The sequence below is a fragment of the Centruroides vittatus genome, unplaced genomic scaffold (assembly GCF_030686945.1).
Source record: "Centruroides vittatus isolate TY-2023 unplaced genomic scaffold, ASM3068694v2 contig_790, whole genome shotgun sequence".
Taxonomy (NCBI): domain Eukaryota; kingdom Metazoa; phylum Arthropoda; class Arachnida; order Scorpiones; family Buthidae; genus Centruroides; species Centruroides vittatus.
In genome coordinates, this window is record NW_027122510.1 from 948,946 (window position 1) to 971,356 (window position 22,411).

Genomic DNA, 22,411 nt, shown 5'->3' on the forward strand with positions numbered 1-22,411 from the left:
ATAGGGCCATATCTCCCGAACCAATAGTCCGATTTTCATAAAAATTTCTAAAAACGTTTCTACCTAGTATACCAATCTATCTGAAAAATATTGGAAATTTTCGACAAACAGCACAGGAGTTATTAAGCTTCAAATTGGGTGAACAAAATTGTGCTCCCCACACACTAATATCTATACATACAGAAAAAAATCTCAACTCGTTTTGCATTTCTCGACGTTTCAAGGTCCCCGAGCCCAAAAATGTAAAAATCTTGGCGTCATTTGTTCATAGATCGCCATACTTTCCGTCTGTCATACAATATAGTACAGGTAAGGTTATAGTCACATACCCTTCATAGTATAGGCAACAATACTTCTAAGCATAGTCTACTAATATAAATTAATACTATTCTTACCCTACATCAAAAATTAAATATAGTTATAAAGAAAATAATTATTTAAAGTAAATAAAATATAATTATTAGAACATAAAATTCTAAGAATGCGATTAAAAAAAAACAAATTCGCTTTAATGGAAAATTAATGTGTTGAGTGCATAAAATAGCACAAATGTGCTAATAGATATTATATTATTTTTAGTAAAATATATAAAATAAAATATTAATATGTGTATAAAAATAATTTATACTGTAATTAATTATTTTTATTATAAGATTTTTACTTTATATCGTTTGTTTACGCATATAATATTAATATAAAGTAAATACTCGTTTTATAAATATTCGTGTAAACATTTCTTGTATAAATTAATTGTGTACAGTATAAATTTCTCCTGTAAATCAATTATGTAAATCAAGGATTCCCCGTATAAAGCTAGCATTTCCCGTAGAAATCATCTATTTAAATCCAAAAAAATTCGTTGTATTAATCGATTATATAACAGCACGTATTTCCCGTATAAATCAAACATAAAAGAACCGAAAAATTACTTGTAAAGATCGAATACACAACGCAAGGATTTAAACGTAGAAATCAGATACATAAATCGAATAATTCTTTACATAAATCACTTAAATATACGAGTTTATTACAATAAAATTCCCTGTATAAAAATGACTTTTATGAAGTAAAAAATCCCCTAAACAAAATCAGAGATACGTAAAATTCTCATTTGATATATAATAATTAAACACGCGAGCGGTCATTGACGAAAATCGAAATCAGTCTTCAGCATCCCCGTTCAAGGATATGAGCTCAACCATCAGGAAGTTTCCCCAGGTAAGCAATTGCGCATGCTCACATCTTCCATTTGACACACTTGCCTGCCTTCCTCCGTCTCTGATAGAGGGAGGAATGATGTCGCTAGAGTTGCTAGCGACCAGAACAACATCTTTGCATGATGTATATATATACAATATTTTCAATATTGCACTTCGTCACTACCGATGTAAAGGGGTAAGTTAAATAAACGAAAAAATAAAAAATTCATTGTTTATACGTAAATTTTTAATGATTTCCACCCCTATATATACCGTTGAATAAATTCCCGTTAAATTTATATTGGTATAATTAATATTTAATTGATTTTTTTACGATTTTAGATACACTCAATATTCGGCCAATCCTGACCAGCTCGATAATGTAACAGATATTTTAAAAATGTTATTGGAAGGTTACGACATCAGACTGAGACCAAATTTTGGAGGTGAGTCTAGTGTATTTTCTTCCACGCTTAACTTAGCATTAGTGTTAAGGGGGTGCAAGTAGTTTAGTACAATATCACTAAACTCTACGTAGTTAAAGAGGTGCAAAATAAAAATATATATATATATATAGTAAAGATTGAATCTAGAAAATCAATAGCCAAGATGGTAGACGTTGAATTATAAACCTGCATTACGGGTCACCTGGTTTGACGTAATTTAGTAATAAAGGAACCATTTGTAAAGGTCTTATTGCTTGTTTACTGTTTCCTTCCTTTATCTACAGGTTACATCTATATTTTATAGTTTTACAATGGTTACTATTGTTCTATCTTCTTTTATATCTAAGTATACGTGTTAAACATTTACGTAACATTACGTATTTATATTATATTATTTTAAATTTTATCTAGAATTCGTTCTTTTTCTACGTATATATTATTATAGAATTCATTAATTCTGTATGTATGTTAGAGTGTAACATAGTGTGATAGGCCTAATATATTTGTATTATATCACTTTTAATGTCAAATTAAATGGGTAAATTACATTAAAATTTAAATTATTACAGTTTTATTTTAAAATATTTTTAGTTCCATACGAAAAAATTCCTTTTATTGTGGTACCAAAATATACATTAAAAGGGTTATTTAGGTCACGTAAACATTTACTTTTATACATTTTTACATATACTTTATATGTAAATCTGTGAATTTTTATAGACTTTTAAGTAATTTATGTCGTTATTAAAGGGCTAATTTCTTTATCCTTCATGTAAATAAGCCTAAAACATAGCCCCAGAAGCCCTCTAAATGTCTGCTAATATCTTGCCACGTTGAAACTCCTTAACGTAAATATTAATAAATAAATAAATAATATTTAAAATGGTAATAAATAATGTTAATTAAATTTTAATTATAATTTAATTTCAATTTAATTATTATTATATAACTTATAATAATAAAATAAACAGCTGAGTGATGGTCGATCGATTAGTGTCATGTGATGTTATTCAGTTGATAATTTAGTGGATTTTTAGTAAGGAATATGGAGTGATTTTCTTATAATTTAAAATTTATTGTTATATTTAAGGATAATAAAGATTAATTTTCTTATTTTAAATATATTTTATTTTATTAAGTTTTCATTCTTCCAGGTCCACCTTTACATATAGGAATGGATTTAGTTATTGCAAGTTTTGATAGCATATCAGAAGTTAATATGGTAATTTATCATTAATTATCATTAAGTTTTTTATATTTTTTAGGTGAAATGATAATCATTTTACATTTTTTTTCTCTTATTTTTTTCATGCTTAGGATTATACTTTAACGTTATATTTAAATCAAAATTGGAAAGATGATAGATTATCGTTTAGTTCGGAAAATTACGAATTGACATTATCTGGTGATTTTGCCGAAAAAATTTGGGTACCGGATACATTTTTTGCTAATGATAAAAATTCGTTTCTTCATGAAGTCACCGAAAAAAATAAAATGATACGTTTAAAGTCTGATGGGAGTATATCGTATGGTATGAGGTAAGTACGTTTTGCTATTATTCTTTTAGAAACTAGGCCTGGGGCCTAGGTACAGTACACATTAAGGCCCTGTGGCATAGGTACAGTAACATTCAGGCCCTGTGGCATAGGTAAAGTACACATTCAGGTCCTGTGGCATAGGTACAAGACATATTGGCAGACCCTGTGGCAAAATACATATTGGTGGTCCAGATCAGTTTGCTTCTTTTGCACCCCTTTCTCGGGGTGTTATTGTTTAGAAAATTGTATTTATTAATTTTAAAAATATTTTTTTAATATGTGGACTTGAAATAAATTCAAAAAATACACAGGATAAAGTAGATTTTTCTATGTTACAAAGTAAGTTTCTTGGATAGATCTTAAGGAAGTATGTCCTTGTAAACGGGCATTATGCCTTGTAATTTTAATCGAGATTAATTATTGTTAATTTTTATAACTATTTTTATAGAGCTTAAAGTGTATTTTGTGATGTAAAAAATATACATCATAAAATAGACTATTCCATCTTACAAAGTGACTGTTAGATATAGCTTAACATAGCACACCCTCGAAAAATGGACATTATAACTTATAAATATCATTATAATTATTTATTATTAACACTTATAAACACTTTTATAAGATATTTTAATATATAATCTTTAAAACAATTTAAAAAGTATACAAGATAAGATAAACTTTTTCGTGTTACAAAGTGTGTTTTTGAGTGGATCTCAAAGAAGCACGTCTTGGAAATTAATCATTGTGCCCTAATTTAAATCATAATTAATTATAATTAATATTTATAAATACTTTTATAAAGTTGATAAAAAGATTTATTAATTTATAAAATTGTAATAAATTCAAAAGAATACAAGATAGAATAGATTTTTTCCAAGTTACACAGTGTTTCTTGAATAGATTTTAAGAGACTACGTCCTTGGAAAATGGGCAATATGCCTTGTAATTTTCATCATGATTGATTATTATTAATTTTTAATGATATAATTCGTTTAATTTTAGTATAATAAAAGAGAAAAATTCATTTTTAATTAGTAATTATAAGTAATTTTTCTATATTTAAAAAGGATTTTTTTTTTCTGTTACATTAAACTATACTTGTGAACTTCAAATACAAGCAAAATTTTTTCAAAACATTCGTAAAAATTAAAATAAGATATTTAATAAAAATGAAAATTAGACTTATTTTTAAATAAAAATTCATTATTTATTTATTTATTTTAAAAAATTAAACGTTAAAATATATTTTAAAGCTCAAAAATGTCTTCTATTTATAGTATATACATATATGTATAAAGTTTATAAAATTAAATTTTTATAAACGTAAAAATTCATATCAGATTATTTTTAGAAAGGAAAAAAAATATGGCTATATATCTTCTTTTTTTAATGTTGAAACCTAAATTTATGGCTGTTTCATTTATCATTTTATTATAAAAATTTTATTACATTTTTAAATTAATTTTTTTCTATTAAAATCCAATCAAAATTTAAAAAAAAAAATCTTCAATGACTTTCGTTGGAATTTTCTTAAATGAAGAATTCGATATTTTTTCCATATTTTATTAAATGGAAGAATTCATTAAACTCTTCAGTGAAGAAGAATTCCATAAAACATTTTATTTATTTATTAAATTAAAGAAGAATTTCATGAATTCTATTAAAGAAGATTTCATTGTGGACAAATGCCCAAAAGTTTTTTTTTTTTTTATTTCTTTACTAAATTGAAGAATTTATTGAACTCTTCATTGGAGAAGATTCTAGTAAAGAAAAATTCCTTAAATTTCTTAATTTTCTTATTAAACTGAAGCAGAATTAATTGAACTCTTCAGTGGAGAAGAATTCCCTAAATTTTTAAAATTTCTTTATTAAATTGAAGAAGAATTTAAGAGAAAGAATTGAAGAGAATTTACTTAAAAGAGGAAAGCATTCAAAAAAGAAAGATTTTAATAAATTCCTCTTCAAAAATAAAGAAGAGTTTAATGAATTCTTTATCGAAGAAGATTTCAACGAAAGATTCATTAAAATGTTTTCGTATTCTTTATTAAATTGAAGAAGAATCCATTGATTGAAGAAGATTTCAATGAAGAAGAACTAATCGATTTTTTCCTCATTGCTTTATTGAATTAATAAAGAATTCAAGAGAGGAAATTGAAGAGAGTTCATTTTTAAAAAAATCCCCAAGAAAAATTCTTCTTGACGTTTTTAATTCTTAACTTCTTTCTTCAATTTTTTCCCTTAAATTGAAGGAATTCTTCATCCTTGAAACAAAATGAAGAATTCATTTAATTCTGTTTTAATTCTCTAAAGAAAAATTCAATGAATTTTTATCTTACTTCTAGGAAAAAATTCATTTTCTTAAAGGAAGAATTCATCTTATCGAATTCTTCATTATTTCTTGTAAGCATACAATATTTATTGTATTAAATTTATTTTATTTTCTTTTAAAAAGTTCTTAATTTATTTTTAATAGTTGATGATGATGATGTTATCTTGTTAATTTTAATTTGTCTTTGACAAAGCGAAGATTAATTTTGATAAGGATTCATCCATCCCTTCCAGCTGTGCAACTGGTTCCAATCAATATTTTGTTTGCACAAGCGAGAGAAGGTTGTACTTCATTTTATCTCTGATTACTTCCTTTTACTTTCCATCCTCTTTCATTCTCTCTCTCTCTGTTTGTCTCTCCTTCTTCCTTTGCTGTTTAATTATCTGGATATGTATATAAATTTTTTCATGAAGCTAAGAAATTTTTAATATATACTTCTGGCTTCCAGAAAATAAATTTTATCTATCTGCAAATTTATTAAGAAAAAACAAGTTTTTGATTATTAATAAACAATAAATTGAATAGCAGTGAATGAGAATTTTTTCTTACCAATGTATAGAGTTAGAAGAAAATTTTAGAACTAAGTTAGAAATGTGAGTTTTAAGCATTAATCAGCAATATTTCTAAGCATGAAACGTAGATTTTAATCATAAAATTTTGCTTAATCACGAAATCAAGTAAGCACTAAAATAGACGACTATTAAGCAAGATATATAAGCATTTTTAAGCGTTACGGAGTAAAATTTCTAAGTAAAAATACGAGTTTTTATCATTAATAACAAAAAAAAAATTTCTATAAATAAAATGAATTTTGATTATTAAACAAAAATTTAGAACAAATGACGAATTACGATAATTAAAACCAGAAATTCTGTAGGCCTTAATGAAATTTTTAACATTAAAATAAAAATTTTCAAGCAAGAAATGCGCATTTTAAGCATTAAAAAGTAAGATTTTCTATTAGAAAGGATAAAATTTTCAGATTAAACAAAAATTCCAAACAAATTATTATCGTTAAAACGAGAAATTCGAAATAGTAAATGAGAGTTTGATCATTGGAATAAAGAATTCCAAGCAAGAAAATACAGATTTTTAAGCATTAGAGAGCAAGATTATAATCAGAAAATTGTATTTTGATCATTAAAAATTGAGAATTCCAAGATAATAACACAAATTTTGATGATTAAAATCACGAATGCCAAATAAACAACACACAATTTTAGTCATTTAAACAACAAATTCTAAACAAACAACACGAATTTTAGTCATTAAAACAAGAAATTCCAAACAAACAACACAAATTTTAGTCATTAAAACAAGAAATTCCGAACAAACGAAACAAATGAAACCATTAAGAAGCAAACAAATCCAAGTTAAACACACAAACTTTTATAAGCAAATAATTCTAAGCAAAGAAAAAAAAAAAAAAAAAAAACGATTGTGATCATTAACGAGCAAACAATTGCAAGAAAAGTAGCACAGATTCTGGTCATCAGGGTTTAAGATAATCGATTCAATAGATTAACAATGTATTGAACCAGATGCTACACACAAGTATAACTAAAACTTTAATAACTGGCAAACTAATTAACTAGCTTAGAAATGAATAGATTTTTGAGATGAAAGTGTTATTCTCTGATTAAATTTGGCGAATATTTATTGAGGATTTATGGAAAATCATTATTGACAACTTCTATTAATTCCAATGAAGACATTCAACTGTTACAAATCCTAAGGATTTTCTAGCAAACAGCGTTACTAATTTATCAAATACTCTCTTCTTTCAAACATATTTATATATATTTCTTATTTAACAGGCAATTAAACATGTTTTAATGAGTAAAAATAGCAATAATTTGTAAATCTGTTATTGCAATTTCATAATTGGAAATTTTTTAGATGATTTATAAGTATTTTTGAAATTAAAAAAATTTTTTTACCCTTATAATCTCGTTAGTTCGTGTTCTTAAATCTAGATGGCGCTAAGTGCCAGAAATTGCATGCAATATTGAATTGCTTACTGGTTAATGCAATAATTTAAAGTAAATATTCTATTATTTTTGAAATTTTTTATAAAATATAAAACAATTATAAAACGTAATTTATTAATATTTTATTTTAATTTTTTTTCTTTTTTTTTTGCAAAAATCGTTTTATTAAGGGTTTGCATTCGTTTCCTTCAGAATCGTATACGTCAATTTGACGTCATACTCACATTTTTATTATGAAGACAGTCCCATAATGACGTCAATTTGAGGTTATTTTCACATTTTTATTACGAAAATGATACCATAATGACGTCAATTTGACGTAAAATTATATATTATTTTGGCAAACGAATATATTCTAAAGTAAAAATTATTTTAATAAGGTATAAACAATAAAATGTTTATAAGAAATAAATACATAAAATTAAAATTCCTGTATAATTTAATGTAGTGTATTATCATTAGAATAAAAATTCATGCTTCTAAAAACACACAAAGAAAAAGAATTGTAATTTTGTGTATATTTTAAATTAGAAATACTTCCTCAAAAAACACGTGATCAATGATTAAACTTGGTGAAATAATAGAAGACATAAATATTTACAAATCCTCATAGTTTAACACTTCAAAAAATAAAAAATAAAACTAATCTAGAGAAAACTTTGAAGTGTTTACAAGTATATAAATCGATAGAACTTGCATGTAATCTCATTGTTTTTACTTAATTGATCCTCTAACAAAATTCATGACTCATGTTTCATTCAATCAGACAAGAAAATTACATTTTACTCTGGAAAAAAGTTTATGCTTTGTTTAAATTTATACTTAAAAAAATATTTACTTTTAATTTACGTTTTACTCAAAAATTCTTAAGTATATTTTTAAGCTGCATATTTAGCTAAAATTCATACTTATTTAAACTTTTTTCCAGAATTTATACTTACTTAAATACTTAAATTTGGCGCTACTCAAATTTGGCCCTACTTAAATTTTTCCCTATTTAAATTTGTCCCTACTTAAATTTGTCCCTACTTAAATTTGTTCCTACGTATATTTGTCCTTACTTATATTTGTCTCTATTTAAATTTGGCCCTACTTAAATTTGGTTCTACTTCAAATTGCTTACATAAATTTAGCCTTACCCAAAAAAGCACCTAAATTTTTACCTGTTTAAAAGTGCTTACTTGCCTAAATTTATGTTTACTTAAAAGTACCAAATATTTATATTTGGTCTTATTCCAAAGTGGTAAATTACCTAAATTTGTACAGTACTTAAAATTTAGGTAATTTATCTCTTTCGAGTAAGTCCAAATATAGCTGATTACCTTTAAAGTAAGTATAAATTTATGTTAAGTAGGGATAGTAAAGTATACAGTACTTAAATTTATAATTATTTAAAACAATGGGGGCTTTATAGCTTCGCGAATTTTAGGGGGCCATGTTGACTTCAAACGTTTCTCTTAGAGAATTTTTTCGTATAAATTAGTTTGGCCCCCCCCGTAGATGGGACACAGGCAATTTCTCTTTTCGCCCATGACGTGCCATTGACTTAAAAGTACCCAAATTTTACCTTTTTGAAAGTATTCACCTAAATTTTTACCTGTATAAAAATGCATCCTTAACTAAATTTGTATTTATTTAAAACTATTAAACTAAATTTACGTTTAATTATTTAAGTATAAATGATTAAACCTCATAAATGTATATTATGTATTAATATATATACAGTAAAACCTGTTCAAAACGGAAAAAATTCTGTGCCGTACAATTCCGGTTTACGCAGGTTTTATTGTATTATGGTGACTAAAAAATACAGGGTCTATATTTATACTTAAACGTGCTTACTTACCTAAATTTGTTCTTACGTAAAGGTACAGTACTTACCTATGAGTTTATGCTTATTTAAAAGCACTTATCTAAATTTATATTTACTTAAAAGGTACTTAACTAAATTTAAAATTAATTAATTTGCATTTTATTTTAATTATTTTAAAATATTTTAAGTAAATATATACATATATATGCGTTATTTTTTTCCTTAGGTTCACTACAACATTGGCTTGTATGATGGACTTACATTATTATCCTTTGGATTCACAGAATTGTACAGTAGAGATTGAAAGCTGTAAGTTATATTTTAAAATCGAGTGTATATTATCATGACGTCATCACAACGCTAGGCTGTAATTTTTAATGGTGATTTAATTTTAAAAAATTGCGTGACTTCTGGTACAGACCGGAAGTTGGTATATAATTAAGCTTTCCCCTATGCTTTTCATATCTGGTTTCGATTTTCTGGTCTATACAACTCCGTTCTTGACATTAACGAAGGGCAGACAAACGGACAGTCGGACGGACGAACGACAGTATAACGTATAAGTCTTCAATTTAAAAATTGCAGCCCAATAATTATTAAATGTATAAATTACGTATTGAATTATTAAATTAATGTTTAATTACTTATAAAATAATTAGCTTATATTTATTATTTACAAAAAGTACACAAAAGATTTCATTTCTGATATTTAATATTAATTATAATCAATCGTAAAAGCGTAATAATTAATTACTTGAATAATATTTTATTATATTTTAATGATAAAAATGTGTTAAAAAATTCTTTAAAAAATGTAAAAAAAATATATATATTTTAAATTAGAAAGGCGTTATATTTAATATTTATAAAATTGTATTTTTAAAATAAATGAAATCAATAATTTAGCAATTTATAAGATAAAATTTAAATTTTTTATGTTACCCATTTGTATATATAAATATATAATTTAATATTAAAAATAATAAAATAAAATAAATATTTTATGCTTTAAATCAGCTTTTATTATAAAACCAAATTGAAATAAAGCAACTTTATAAGGAATTATATATATATATATATATATATATATTTATTTATTTATTTATTTAATAACAATAATGAAATATTTAAAAAAATAAAGAAACTTAATCGAATTTTATTATTTAATTCTATAAAAAATTCAATTATATTTATTTTAAATTTTATTCTTAAAAATTGATTTTATAAAATTTATTTAAATAGAATTATTTTTATATATAAATTTTACAAATCTAATCTTTAAATCTTTTATAAGTTCAGTTATAAAATTCGTTAATCTTCATACTTTAAATCTAAAAAAAATAAAACGAAATTAAATATATATATATATATATTTTAACATTTTAATAGACTTTTATATATTTATTCTTGGATTATTTACAAAGTATATAAACGTGAAGGTTGGTTTATTGAATAGAGATTTAAATCCCCCTTTTTTCTAAAGTCACTTGATGTGGATTTTCTTAGATTTTCTCCATGTTTTTTTGATTAAGTTATTGACTTAAGTTTGAGTGTTTAATCATATCATGTTTTTTTTTTAGATGGTTATACCGTTAGAGATGTGATTATGCACTGGACCGAAACACCTGTTGTAGGTGTAGAACAAGCTGAGTTACCACAGTTTTCTATTCTAAGATACGAGACTACTGATAGAAAAGAACAGTTAGCTACCGGTAGGTTAATTAAGGATTTTTATTAAAAATAAGGTGGAAAAATTAGGGAATAACGTGTTCTAAATAAAGTTTAAATAATTATCTATGAAATTTATTCATTGTTTTTTTGTTTTTGTTTGTTTGTACACGGCAACGCGACACGTGGGTTCTGCCACCTGGCAGGACCTAGTTAAGTGTTACAGATGTGAAGAAAACCCGGCAAATTTCACGTGCCAGCCCGTTGGTGAGGCGCAAATTTGCGATCCTTACCATTGTGAGGCTCGAACCCACGACTAGTGTTGAATGGTTTTATTCACTCGGACACTGGGAGCTATTTTTCTATTGATTTTATTATTTTTTAATAGCTTTTTGAGCTGAAAATGTACATGCATTACTGCCAATAAGTTCTGTTTAATATAAATATATTCTTTATTTATTAAAATAGCGTTATTTATTTTTTAAAATGCATTTTAATGTAAATTTTGATTTAAAATTTTATTATTATTGAAAGTTTATTTTTAAATATTGTAACATGAATTTTATTTATTTGAGTTGAAAAATTTATTTTTTGGGAAGAATATTCAAGAAGAAATGAAATTTTTTAATACTAAAAATAATAATAATTATAATTTGCGTTTTTAAACATTAATTATAGAAATTTATTCATTAATATTTTAATTAAAAGTATAGACTTTTACAGGAAATAGTAAAATTTCAATATAGCATTCTCCTAAATAGTGCCAACGTTGTTTGAGGCACTTCAGTTTAGTACCATACTCGATTTAGTGTCAAATTTAAAGGAAAAATGGTGGCATTAAATCGAAGTTCAACTATACATGTATATATATACATGTATAATGAACTACAACATACAGTAGGCTATAAGTGTATGATATTTTTCATACGCAATATATCTGTTCGTATAACTATATTATAAACAACTGTTCAATATATATTTATATATTGAATAGTTGAATTAAATACATTCAAACCTCGATGTAGCGCCACTATTTGCCTTTGAAATTGGTACTAAATCGAGTGTAGCGCTAAACCGAAGTATCTCAAATAATGAAAACTACATATAGTAACAAGGTTGAATTTGAGAATTTGAAAGTCACGTAATTTGGTAATGTTGCGGAACCCTCCATATACCGCTTCCTTTAAACAGGAAAATAGTATATCGAGATCTCTGAATATATACAGTACAGTACAATTGTTTAGTAAATTCAAACATGATGTTTCTTGATAAGATAAAAGCGATAAGAATTATCATCTGTATGACATCCGAAAACACTTATCATCATGCATCAAATCATAGATCATCAGTCTATCAATCATGGATTTGATAAGGAATATAGAAATTCAAAAAAAGTTTCTTATTAACAAGCTAAATACAGCGATAATCTTTTATTCTATTATAAAAATTTTCAACCAATCATTGATAAGTAATACATTTCGCGTTAAAATAAATTTACAGTGTCGCTATCTTAGAAATAATGCAGCTTACTACTTATGTTATAGGCCTATATGCGTTTTACTCTTTGTTTATTTTTATCTGCTTTGCTATAATTTATTTATTTACATTTATTATACTTTGGCATTTAGCTTTTAATGAGAAACAAATGAAACTCAATTAAATATTTATAATTTTTTTAAAATACATTTTAATTTTTAGCTATAATAAATTATATATTGTATGAACGAAACTTTTGTTGTAATTATTTTATTATACAGTTGTAAACTGTTATAACAAAAGTATTTTAAGATGTTCTGATGCTATTATAACGTATATTTTTATATGTTTAAAGTATTTTTGGAAAGCCACATGTATAGTACTTGTTTACAGTAATTTTACACGTAAATAAACTGAATTTTTCTTATATTTTCACCATTATACAAGTATATAAAATTGAAAAATTTAAATATTTTTAGATGTTTAGATGCCAAGATTACGTAGATTTTAAGTATATTTAGATATCTAAAAATCTCCGTAATCAATTTAAATATATTTTTATCCTAAAGTTGTCAAATAAATAAATGATAAGGAACATTATTTTTTAAATTACAGTCTATAAATTTATTTACTGAATAAAAACGAAAATCAATAAGCATTAATATAATTTACGATTTAATTAGCCATAAACAAATCATCAAAAAGATACCAAAGAAATAAATTTTTTACAATATTTAAATTTTTATAAAATTATATATAAATTAAATAATTTAAATCAGATTAAAATAACCATTAAGAATAAGTAATATATATATATATATTTAAAAAAAAAATAAATGTTAAATTCGAAATAGTGTGGTAATAGCATTACTAATTATTTAAGAAGGTAAAATCAGATAAGAAAAACTTTGTCGATCAGAAACTTGGTTGTAACATAACTAAGATAACTTGATAAAAAAGAACATTAGAGAATGTCTATCTCACTTGGAGAAAAGCATCATAAATTTATGGACTTTTTTCTCTATTTCTTTCCTTCCCCATTTTATTTTCCCCCTTGTTTCTAGGTACCTACCAGCGCTTGTCTCTGAGTTTCGAATTGAAGAGAAACATTGGCTACTTCATCTTTCAGACTTATCTACCGTCCATTTTGATCGTCATGTTGTCATGGGTATCATTTTGGATTAACCATGAAGCTACGTCAGCTAGGGTGGCCCTCGGTAAGTTAATCTGCATCACTGAACAAACAAATTATGTCTTTGCTCATAATTGTTAAGAAGAGTCGATTAAATTTAATAACACAGTAACAGTAATAATTAAACAAAAAAGAAAAACAAAGTGTTCCTCTCCTCTCTCAAGATATGATCTAAAGATTAAGTTAATAAAAAGAAAGTTGCTTAATTATTAAATTAAATGAGCCGTTAGATTTAACATAAGTTTTCTAAGTGTACGATGTGTTTAGAAGGTAAGTTATTACAAAGTATTTAAGGAAGAAAGAATTCATTTAAAAATGCGAAAATGTCGCGGAAACAGCGTATTTTATTGTTTTTATTTTATTTAAAGTTATAGTTTTATACACATGAAGTAAAATATAATTTAATGCATGTTTTAGAGTGTAAATTAGCATTGATTTAAGATTAAAATAGCAAATTTTTTTTATTGGTCTTCTACAAACACTAAGATACGCTTTTCGTTCGTTGATTGGTTAAATTGAAAATACGTAACAATAAAATTTTATTTTGAAAATACGATTCGACTTCCGATTGGTCAGTTTTTCGCAAACGACGAGGAAGTTATTACGTGTAGTTATTAACTCCGCCTATTAATACGTACGTTCAATTTCTAACCAATCAGCAGTAAACAAACTTATTATTTAACCAATTGCCTAACTTTATATATTAAAAATCTTAGAAAAATTTCGATGACATCTTAAAATCATTGATACAAACTTTTAAATGAATATAACTTATCTGAAATATGTAAAATCGTAAAAAAATTAATTAAATTTAATTAATTAATTATTTATATTTTCTAAAAAAGTCCATAATTAACAAATATATAAACAAGAATATATATTTTTAAATGTATTTTAGATATAATGAGACAAAACGGTATCGTTGTTTGATAAAAAAGAATTAATTTAATATTTAAAAAATAAATAAATAATAAGAATAAAATATTTAGTTTTATTAGAATATAAATTAGCTTCTAGATAAAAAATATTCTAGAATTTAGAATCTATTTGATTTATTTTTTCAGCTGATTTTCTGAATCGAGTTTTATTTACGTATATTAGGTTAAATATTTATAGTTTTAATTAATTTTTTTACGATAAAATTTATTTATAATTAATTAAAAATCTTATTTTACTTTTTAGGTACATATAAACTCTATATTTAATAAATATTAGATATATTTTTCCCAAATGAATCCTCAAAAAAGTTGAAGTTGAAATTACTTTCATCGCTTATATATTCGATTATATAACTTCAACGCTAAAATTATAAATAAATTTAATAAATTTATAATATTTTAAAGTTTATAAAACATCAGAAATCTGATATAAATAATTTAAATCAATATAATTTGATTAAAACCCGCCTAAAACGTGTAAAGTATATAACGTGTAATTATTAATTTTCTAATACTTTAAATCTAAAAAATATATATATATATATAAATAAATTTATATTTTACACTAATTTTTACAAAATTTATAACGTTTCTTAGAAAATTATACATTTTATTAGTTGTTTAGTTAAATTATAATATGTTTATTCTTTTAAAAGATGCGATTATACTTGTAACTGATCTTTATCTAGTTTAATGTATTAAAATGTCTTTTATGAACATTTAAGTTGATTTTATTATACATTTATATATAAATATGATCGTATTTTAAAATTTATAGCTAACTATTAAGTACTAAATTTGCAATAAATGTTTATATGATGTACTAGATAGGAAGTAATATGTTTTTGGATGATCCATTACGTTGTTGTCTGGGATTAACGATTTTCTTGTGAAATTTTTCAAGAAAATAAAATATAAAAACACATTAAACATGTCTTATTAATTGTAATTTCTTATGTAACATACAATTTTCTTGGAAGAATTTTTAGAAATTCTAAAAAAAAAAAAAAATTAAATGATGTCACGTAAATTCTTAATTGTAATTACTAAAATATTAATTAATAATATAAATAAAATAAATAAGAAAATTCTAAAACATTTCTATTTAAGTATTGATAGTTATAAATACTTTTGGTTTATAAAGATTTTTAAATTTTAAAAAATTCGTTATATTTTCTGTTATAATCGTTATAATATTAATTAATACATTTAATAACTAAAAACGAAAATAAATACATTAAAATTTTCTTTATAAATAAAAAAAAAATTGTGATATTTCAGTGTTTTTTAAACTTTAAAAATTAAATAGATACATTAATGTATAATGTATCTATATTTACAATATATTTTAATATACTAATTAAAAAATTACATACAAATTTGTAAATTATTAATATGTAAAAATACATTCTGAAGAAATTATTTTTATATAAAAAATTAATAATAATAATAAAATAAATTTTTAAAATGACAAAAATATATTTTAATTAATTAATTAACTAATTAGACTATAAAAATATATAAATTTTAAATGACGGAAACGTATTCAAATGCACTTTTTCCCCGCCCCTCTTTTTATTTTTTTCGAAATTGTTTAAAATTTAATTATTTCGGATGAACTATTTGATTTCGACGTTTTGAAATTCCTCGTAGGATTTCAATTGATAGAGTAGGAAATTAAGTACTTGACATCTTCGATTGAGTCGAATATGGCATCATTTCGTTTATATCGAGGAAAGACAAGTGTAAGTCTTCATGAAATACACTTCATCTAGCTACTTCACTTCAAATCGATTGCCTTCAGGCCCTAGGATATACCTTGGACAAAGCCTTGGATATAAGTTGTCACCTTGAAGAAGTGCTCTAGTCGTCTGTTTAATGATATTGCTGTACTAAAAGATTCTGAATGGAAAAAATGAGAAAAACTTTAGAAACGGAAACATCTATAAAAAAATAGGATGAAAATACTGTTTTTTCTTTACATTCGGGTATTTTTCTATTGTAAATAAATTCGACTTTGCTGTTATACTTGCAACATGGACAATGGAGAATTAATTGCTTTCTTTTTAATAGATTAATGTAAAATTTATGCAAATTTAAATGTTTATATAAGAAAATTTAAGTGATTTTCAATACTTAAAATTTAAATATACAATATTTTTTGTTGGGTGCGATTTGAAAAAATTGTAGACCTATAAATTCCCACTGTCTGTCCTTCCTTAATCTAGAGAACGGTGTTAGATAGATGAAATTCGAGACCAGATTCGAAAAGCTTAAAAGAGGGAGGACCCGATTAATTATATACGAACTTCCGATATACACCGAAAGTCATATTGTTTCAATTCAAAAATTTTACTCAGAACGGAGTTACATGGATGACCGGCGTGACTCTGCTGTTGTCAGGAAAAGTATGATGTACAGGGTCAAGATACTGATAATTTGAAATCGAGAGCATATATTTTAAATGAAAATAAATTTAAAATATGATTAAAAATTGCAGCCCGACATCGTGACATTATTTTAAAATATACTAATAATCATTGATATATCTTTATGGGGAATCAGACAACTAAATTTAAAGTTAATCAATTTTTGGAAATTGACAAATTTGGTATCATTTGGGGGTCATTTGGAGAGACAAATTTACTTTAAAACATAATAATAATTGACATATCTTTAAATTTTATTAAAGAAAATTCACAATTTTAAATTTTGTATTTGTTATTTAATTTTATAAAAGTAAGAATAAATTATAAATAAGTTTATAATGGGACTAACGAATTAAATCTAGTTTTGGAAAGGAGATCGACAAACAGAAAAGATTAAGAATCCTTGATGATCCTTGCTCTGTGTTATGTATAATTTGTAGTAATAATAATAATCTTTAAACTTCTTATTCAGAAACCGTGTCTTTTTTAATTATTCTTTTCTTCACAACTGGGTGCATAGGTAGACACAGGACAATTTTAACTGTTTATTCAGGAATATCTACACACCGATACGCGTTTCGGGCATACACCCCTATTCTGTCGGCTTTTTCTTTAAGACATTTAGTAAAGAGGTGCTAACTAATACACATATATTTTTTTTTAAATACATATATTTACAGTTAAAATTTCCCTACAATGCAGTGAACAACACTTAGCCTTTACTGGTTTAATAATTTCAAAACTCACTTTAAATTTTCTATTGTACCAATTTTTTTATTTGTGTAAAATCCTTACTTTTTCTTAGTTAATATTGCAATTATTTATTGAGCAATGATCGTGAAAGACTGAATTTACTCTTTTATATTTTAAATCGGCGACATGTTCTTTAACTCTTATTCCTACTTTCTTTTTTGTTTTCCCTATATAATTTTTGGGGTTTTCACAAGTGCATGGTATGGAATAAAATACATTTGTTGTGGTATATATATATTTCTATCTTATTACCTTGTTCGAGCTTTTTTTTTTGTATTATCGTTTGCAATTTTTCGTAGGTTGGAGTCAGTTTTATATTTACTTTATTAAAATCTTTATTTATTTCTTTGATATAAGGAAAAGCTACATATTTTATGTTGGTATCTTTGTTTTGTTTGTTCTGTTGATGTTTATTATTAATTCTACTTTTCCATTTTTGTGTTATTCTATTGGGGTAACCATTTAACTTAAACTTCTCTTCTAATTCTTTTATATACTTATTTTCATTTTGCTTTCTACTTGTTCTATTTATAATTTTTTATATATATATTCCATACTAAATATGTTTTCTTTTATATAAAGTGGAGTATTTGAATTTTAATTTATAACATTTTGGATTACACTTGGCTTTTTATATGGTTTAAATTCCAACTTCTCTTTTCTTTGTATTATTACTATATCAAGATAATTTTACTTATAAATTATTATAATTAACTATCTTATTATTTAAATCCAAATGTAAAAAAATTATTGATTATATAATAATCATAATTTTTTCGAGACTCGTAACGATGCTGTTCATTTATTACTTAATCGACATACATTTACAACATGATGTACAAGATTTCATGAATAATCCTGCAATTAAAAGGAATATAAAAAGATATATGTACTGTACGCTACGTATATATAACATGTCATCAATGGTTTAGTTAATTATTTCATCTATATAATTTAATTTTAATACTATCCTCGACTTAAATTTGACTGCTGCTTGTTGATGTATATATTAATATTATTATTACTACTAATAATAATACAAAAGTAACGTTCACTACAATTTCATAGCTACAATCGATGCAAATCATTGAACATTGAATGTGAAAATTGAGGGTAATCCTATAAATGAAGTCAAAATGATGGCAATTTTAATGATTCTCATTAGTATTCTATCATTATTGTAGGCCAGAAATCTTATTATACGTAATTACAGATATTTGGACTATGTTGTAATTATCAGTTACGATGTAATTGTAATATTTTAAATGACTTATTAGTATTCAGTATTATTAATTTATGGAAAACGTTTCATGAGTTGTTTAAACGTGGCAGCCATTTTTTACGTTTTTTGGACATTTTAGACGATTTTTTTAATGATTAGATGTAACGGAATCGTATATTATCCTTAAAACGGCGTAATATTTTTCTTAAGAAATTTTTTTCGTCTTGGAATTCTATTAGTTAGGATACTTTAAAATTGACATACATTTCTGCAATTGATTGGTTGAATGAACGACACGTAATAATAGGCGCTTTGAAATGCAGCTGTGATACGATTATTTAAATCTTTCTTAGCCAATATGAGATCATCATGTAGATTCAATAGCCATTATTCTTTAATTAAGCACCAATCATCAATAAAAACATTCTGTATGTTCAAATTGTGACATCTCCGCAATTCTGGGCTGAAATTTTTAATTATTTTTTTAATTTAAAAAAATCACGTGCTTTCAGTCTAGACCGGAAGTTCGTATATAGTTAATCGGGTTCGCTGGCCCCTGAACTTTCTATATATGATCTGAATTTTAGTGGTATCTTGCCCCTGTACATCATACTTCTCCTAATATCAATCTAGTAATTAAGGACATTTATCTAAGTCCATTCTCGAAAAAGATTTGAATTGAAATCACGTGACTTCCGGTTAGGACCGGAAGTTTGTATATAATTAAGCTTTTCGTATCTGGTCTCGATTTTCTCGAGATTAACAAAGGACAGACTGACGTGAGACCCATGACAGTGGGAAAGTATAGGTCTTTTTTGAAAATTGCAATCCAATTATAGATTTTAATTTCTTTACATGTTCAGACTTTAAAACAGTTATACGTGTAAAGAACAAATCAAAACATCAAAGATATTTATTTGTACTGTACATAAATAAAATAAAATTATTAATTATATATTAATGTTTCTACTTTTAGGGATCACAACGGTATTGACAATGACAACAATTAGCACAGGGGTTAGATCATCTCTACCACGTATATCATACGTTAAAGCCATTGATATATATTTAGTCATGTGTTTCGTTTTCGTGTTTGCTGCATTATTAGAATACGCAGCTGTTAATTACACATATTGGGGAGCAAGAGCAAAAAAGAAGACGAAGATGAAAGATAACAAACAGGATTCCATGTATACTGTAAGTAGGAAAAATAAAACAAAAAGGAGAGAGATAAAAATAGAGAGAAAAACAATAATCGTGAATAGCTTTTTCTAACGTAATAAAAGTGTTATTTTCTCCACACAGAATGAAGAAATAATAGAGTTACAAGAAATTAAAATGTCTCCAATACCATGTTTGAGGAACCGTCACAAATCTGTTGTAAATACCTCAGGAGACAGCGAAATGGTGTTTCCTCCATCATTTCGTATGAGTAATCCAGGACATAGACTACCTTATTCTTCGAGACCCACAGGTATTTATGGACGCAAAACTCGATCGGAGCAAAGTGGTGCAAGAAAACCTAAAGTGCTGCAAAGCATTAAGAAGGGAGCAACTGCCATCAAAGCTTCCATGCCCAAAATTAAGGACGTTAACAAGATTGATAAGTATTCTCGTCTTATTTTTCCTGTTTCCTACCTTATCTTTAATGCCATTTACTGGTGTTTTTACGTACTGTAGGAAATATGGTGGTTTCAATTATGGGTTTTATATACGAGGAAAATAAAACAAAGAACTAATAAAAAAAATAAATAAATCGCAAAATTAAATTATTACTATTTTAGAACTGGTATTTTATCATGGGGGAATATATATATATGTATATATACATCTATATATTAATAAATATATAATGTTAAATTAATTTTTTCGTGTGAGAATTTAAAAACAATAAAATTATGTATATTATCGAGTGTATGTTATTGTAATTAATTTATCTTGTTAGAGTAAATAAAATTATTCTTTAGAATATTTAAGAGAATATATTTAAAATATATTGTAAATAGTTTTAGGAAATTATTTAAATTTAATTCATTAGGCAAATTGTATATTTTAATTATAAAAAACAAAATATATTCATCATGTGTGATGATGTACAGTACGTTATATTTATTACTTTTTTATGTAAATTATTATATATAAAAGTAATGTATTATATTTTTTTAAATGTTTTTTGCGTTATTGTACTTTTTCCATAATATTTTTTCCTTTAATTCGAGATTATGTTATTGTAAATACTGCCCCACATATGTTGGAAAGTAAATAGTTTATATTGTTAGTCATATTGTGTGTTTCTGTGTAATTTATTAACGTTATTACAGTACAGAATCGCCTAGTTATTTATATATTAAACCGTAAACTTGATTTCCTGACCGGTAGATCACGGTATTTCGGTTGACTAGGTCAACATTTTAGGATACTTTCCTGGCTGTTATACGATAGAGAAAGTCTGTCTTAAATTAAGCCCTCAAAAAATTTTACATTTTGGACTAGGGGACCTTGAAAAATCCAGAAATTCAAAAAATTTGGAGGTTCTTCTGTATGTACGAATGTTAGTGTATTTGGGGAAGAGGGATAGGAGAGATTTATTCGCCTGTTTAAGCTTCAAAATGAGGGAGATTTTTTCCTTCTATTTTAAAGCTTAACTCTGTTGAAAATTTCTGAAATTTTGCGAGGAGGTTTGTGTTTTAGGTGGAAGCATTTCTAGAAATTTTTAGGAAAATCAGACCATTAGTTTGGGAGATATGGCCCCACCCCTTAATATCTCACGAATCAATCTGAAGATTTATAACTATAATGGTGGCAATTATTAGGTATGAAAACAAATAAAGAATGCCTGGAAAGTCCAGCGACAACGTTTCCAGCTTTTTTTTTTATCTTAAAAAATCAATTGAAACAAGCATAAATATACTTAACGATATCACGCGACCGTCATAATTTTAAATTAAAATTAAAAGTTCGTATTTATATATAAAATTTCAATTTAAGTCAATGTGCAAAATATTAATTAATAAATAAATAAATTTTTTTTATACACACAATAGCTGTGTAGTGTGTTTTAGATATTTATAAATGTACGAATATTACATCGGATTTCGATAGTTATTAAAAATAATCTTGTAAAAGTGTTTACGTAACTATTAATAAAGTAGAAAATAATTCGTACGATTAATAAATTTAAATTGAAAAGTCATTCGTCCGTCACAGTTTCATTAATTTTCAACTGTTAAGTAGAGTTAATCCGTATAAACGATGAAAGTTTCAACTGTACAACTGTGGTACCAAGTAATATAGAGAGAGACATAACAATCTAATTCGTACCAGATACCAGCAATTTGTGTTCGTCTAGTAATCATTGCCATAACGATTATGCCTTTCGAAGTTTATGCAAATAGTTCTCTTGAAGTAATAGATTCT

At 25.0% G+C, this 22,411-nt stretch overlaps 1 protein-coding gene across 3 annotated transcripts; it reads left to right on the plus strand.

Moving 5' to 3' along the window:
* Positions 1-1,264: 1,264 nt before the first annotated feature.
* Lcch3 (Ligand-gated chloride channel homolog 3) lies at positions 1,265-20,902 on the plus strand. 3 transcript variants are annotated; one of them, XM_067278095.1, is made up of 9 exons: positions 1,265-1,395; positions 1,542-1,645; positions 2,800-2,867; positions 2,963-3,183; positions 9,543-9,625; positions 10,897-11,028; positions 13,525-13,677; positions 19,971-20,191; positions 20,300-20,902. In XM_067278095.1, exons 1-9 carry the CDS (start codon positions 1,337-1,339, stop codon positions 20,672-20,674), a joined length of 1,416 nt encoding a protein of 471 aa, XP_067134196.1. In that variant the 5' UTR covers positions 1,265-1,336; the 3' UTR covers positions 20,675-20,902. The 3 variants fall into 3 exon arrangements, with proteins under 3 accessions (XP_067134196.1, XP_067134199.1, XP_067134198.1); XM_067278098.1 differs by having other exon boundaries at positions 19,971-20,195; positions 20,300-20,360; XM_067278097.1 differs by lacking the exon at positions 13,525-13,677.
* The last annotated feature ends 1,509 nt before the right edge of the window (positions 20,903-22,411 follow it).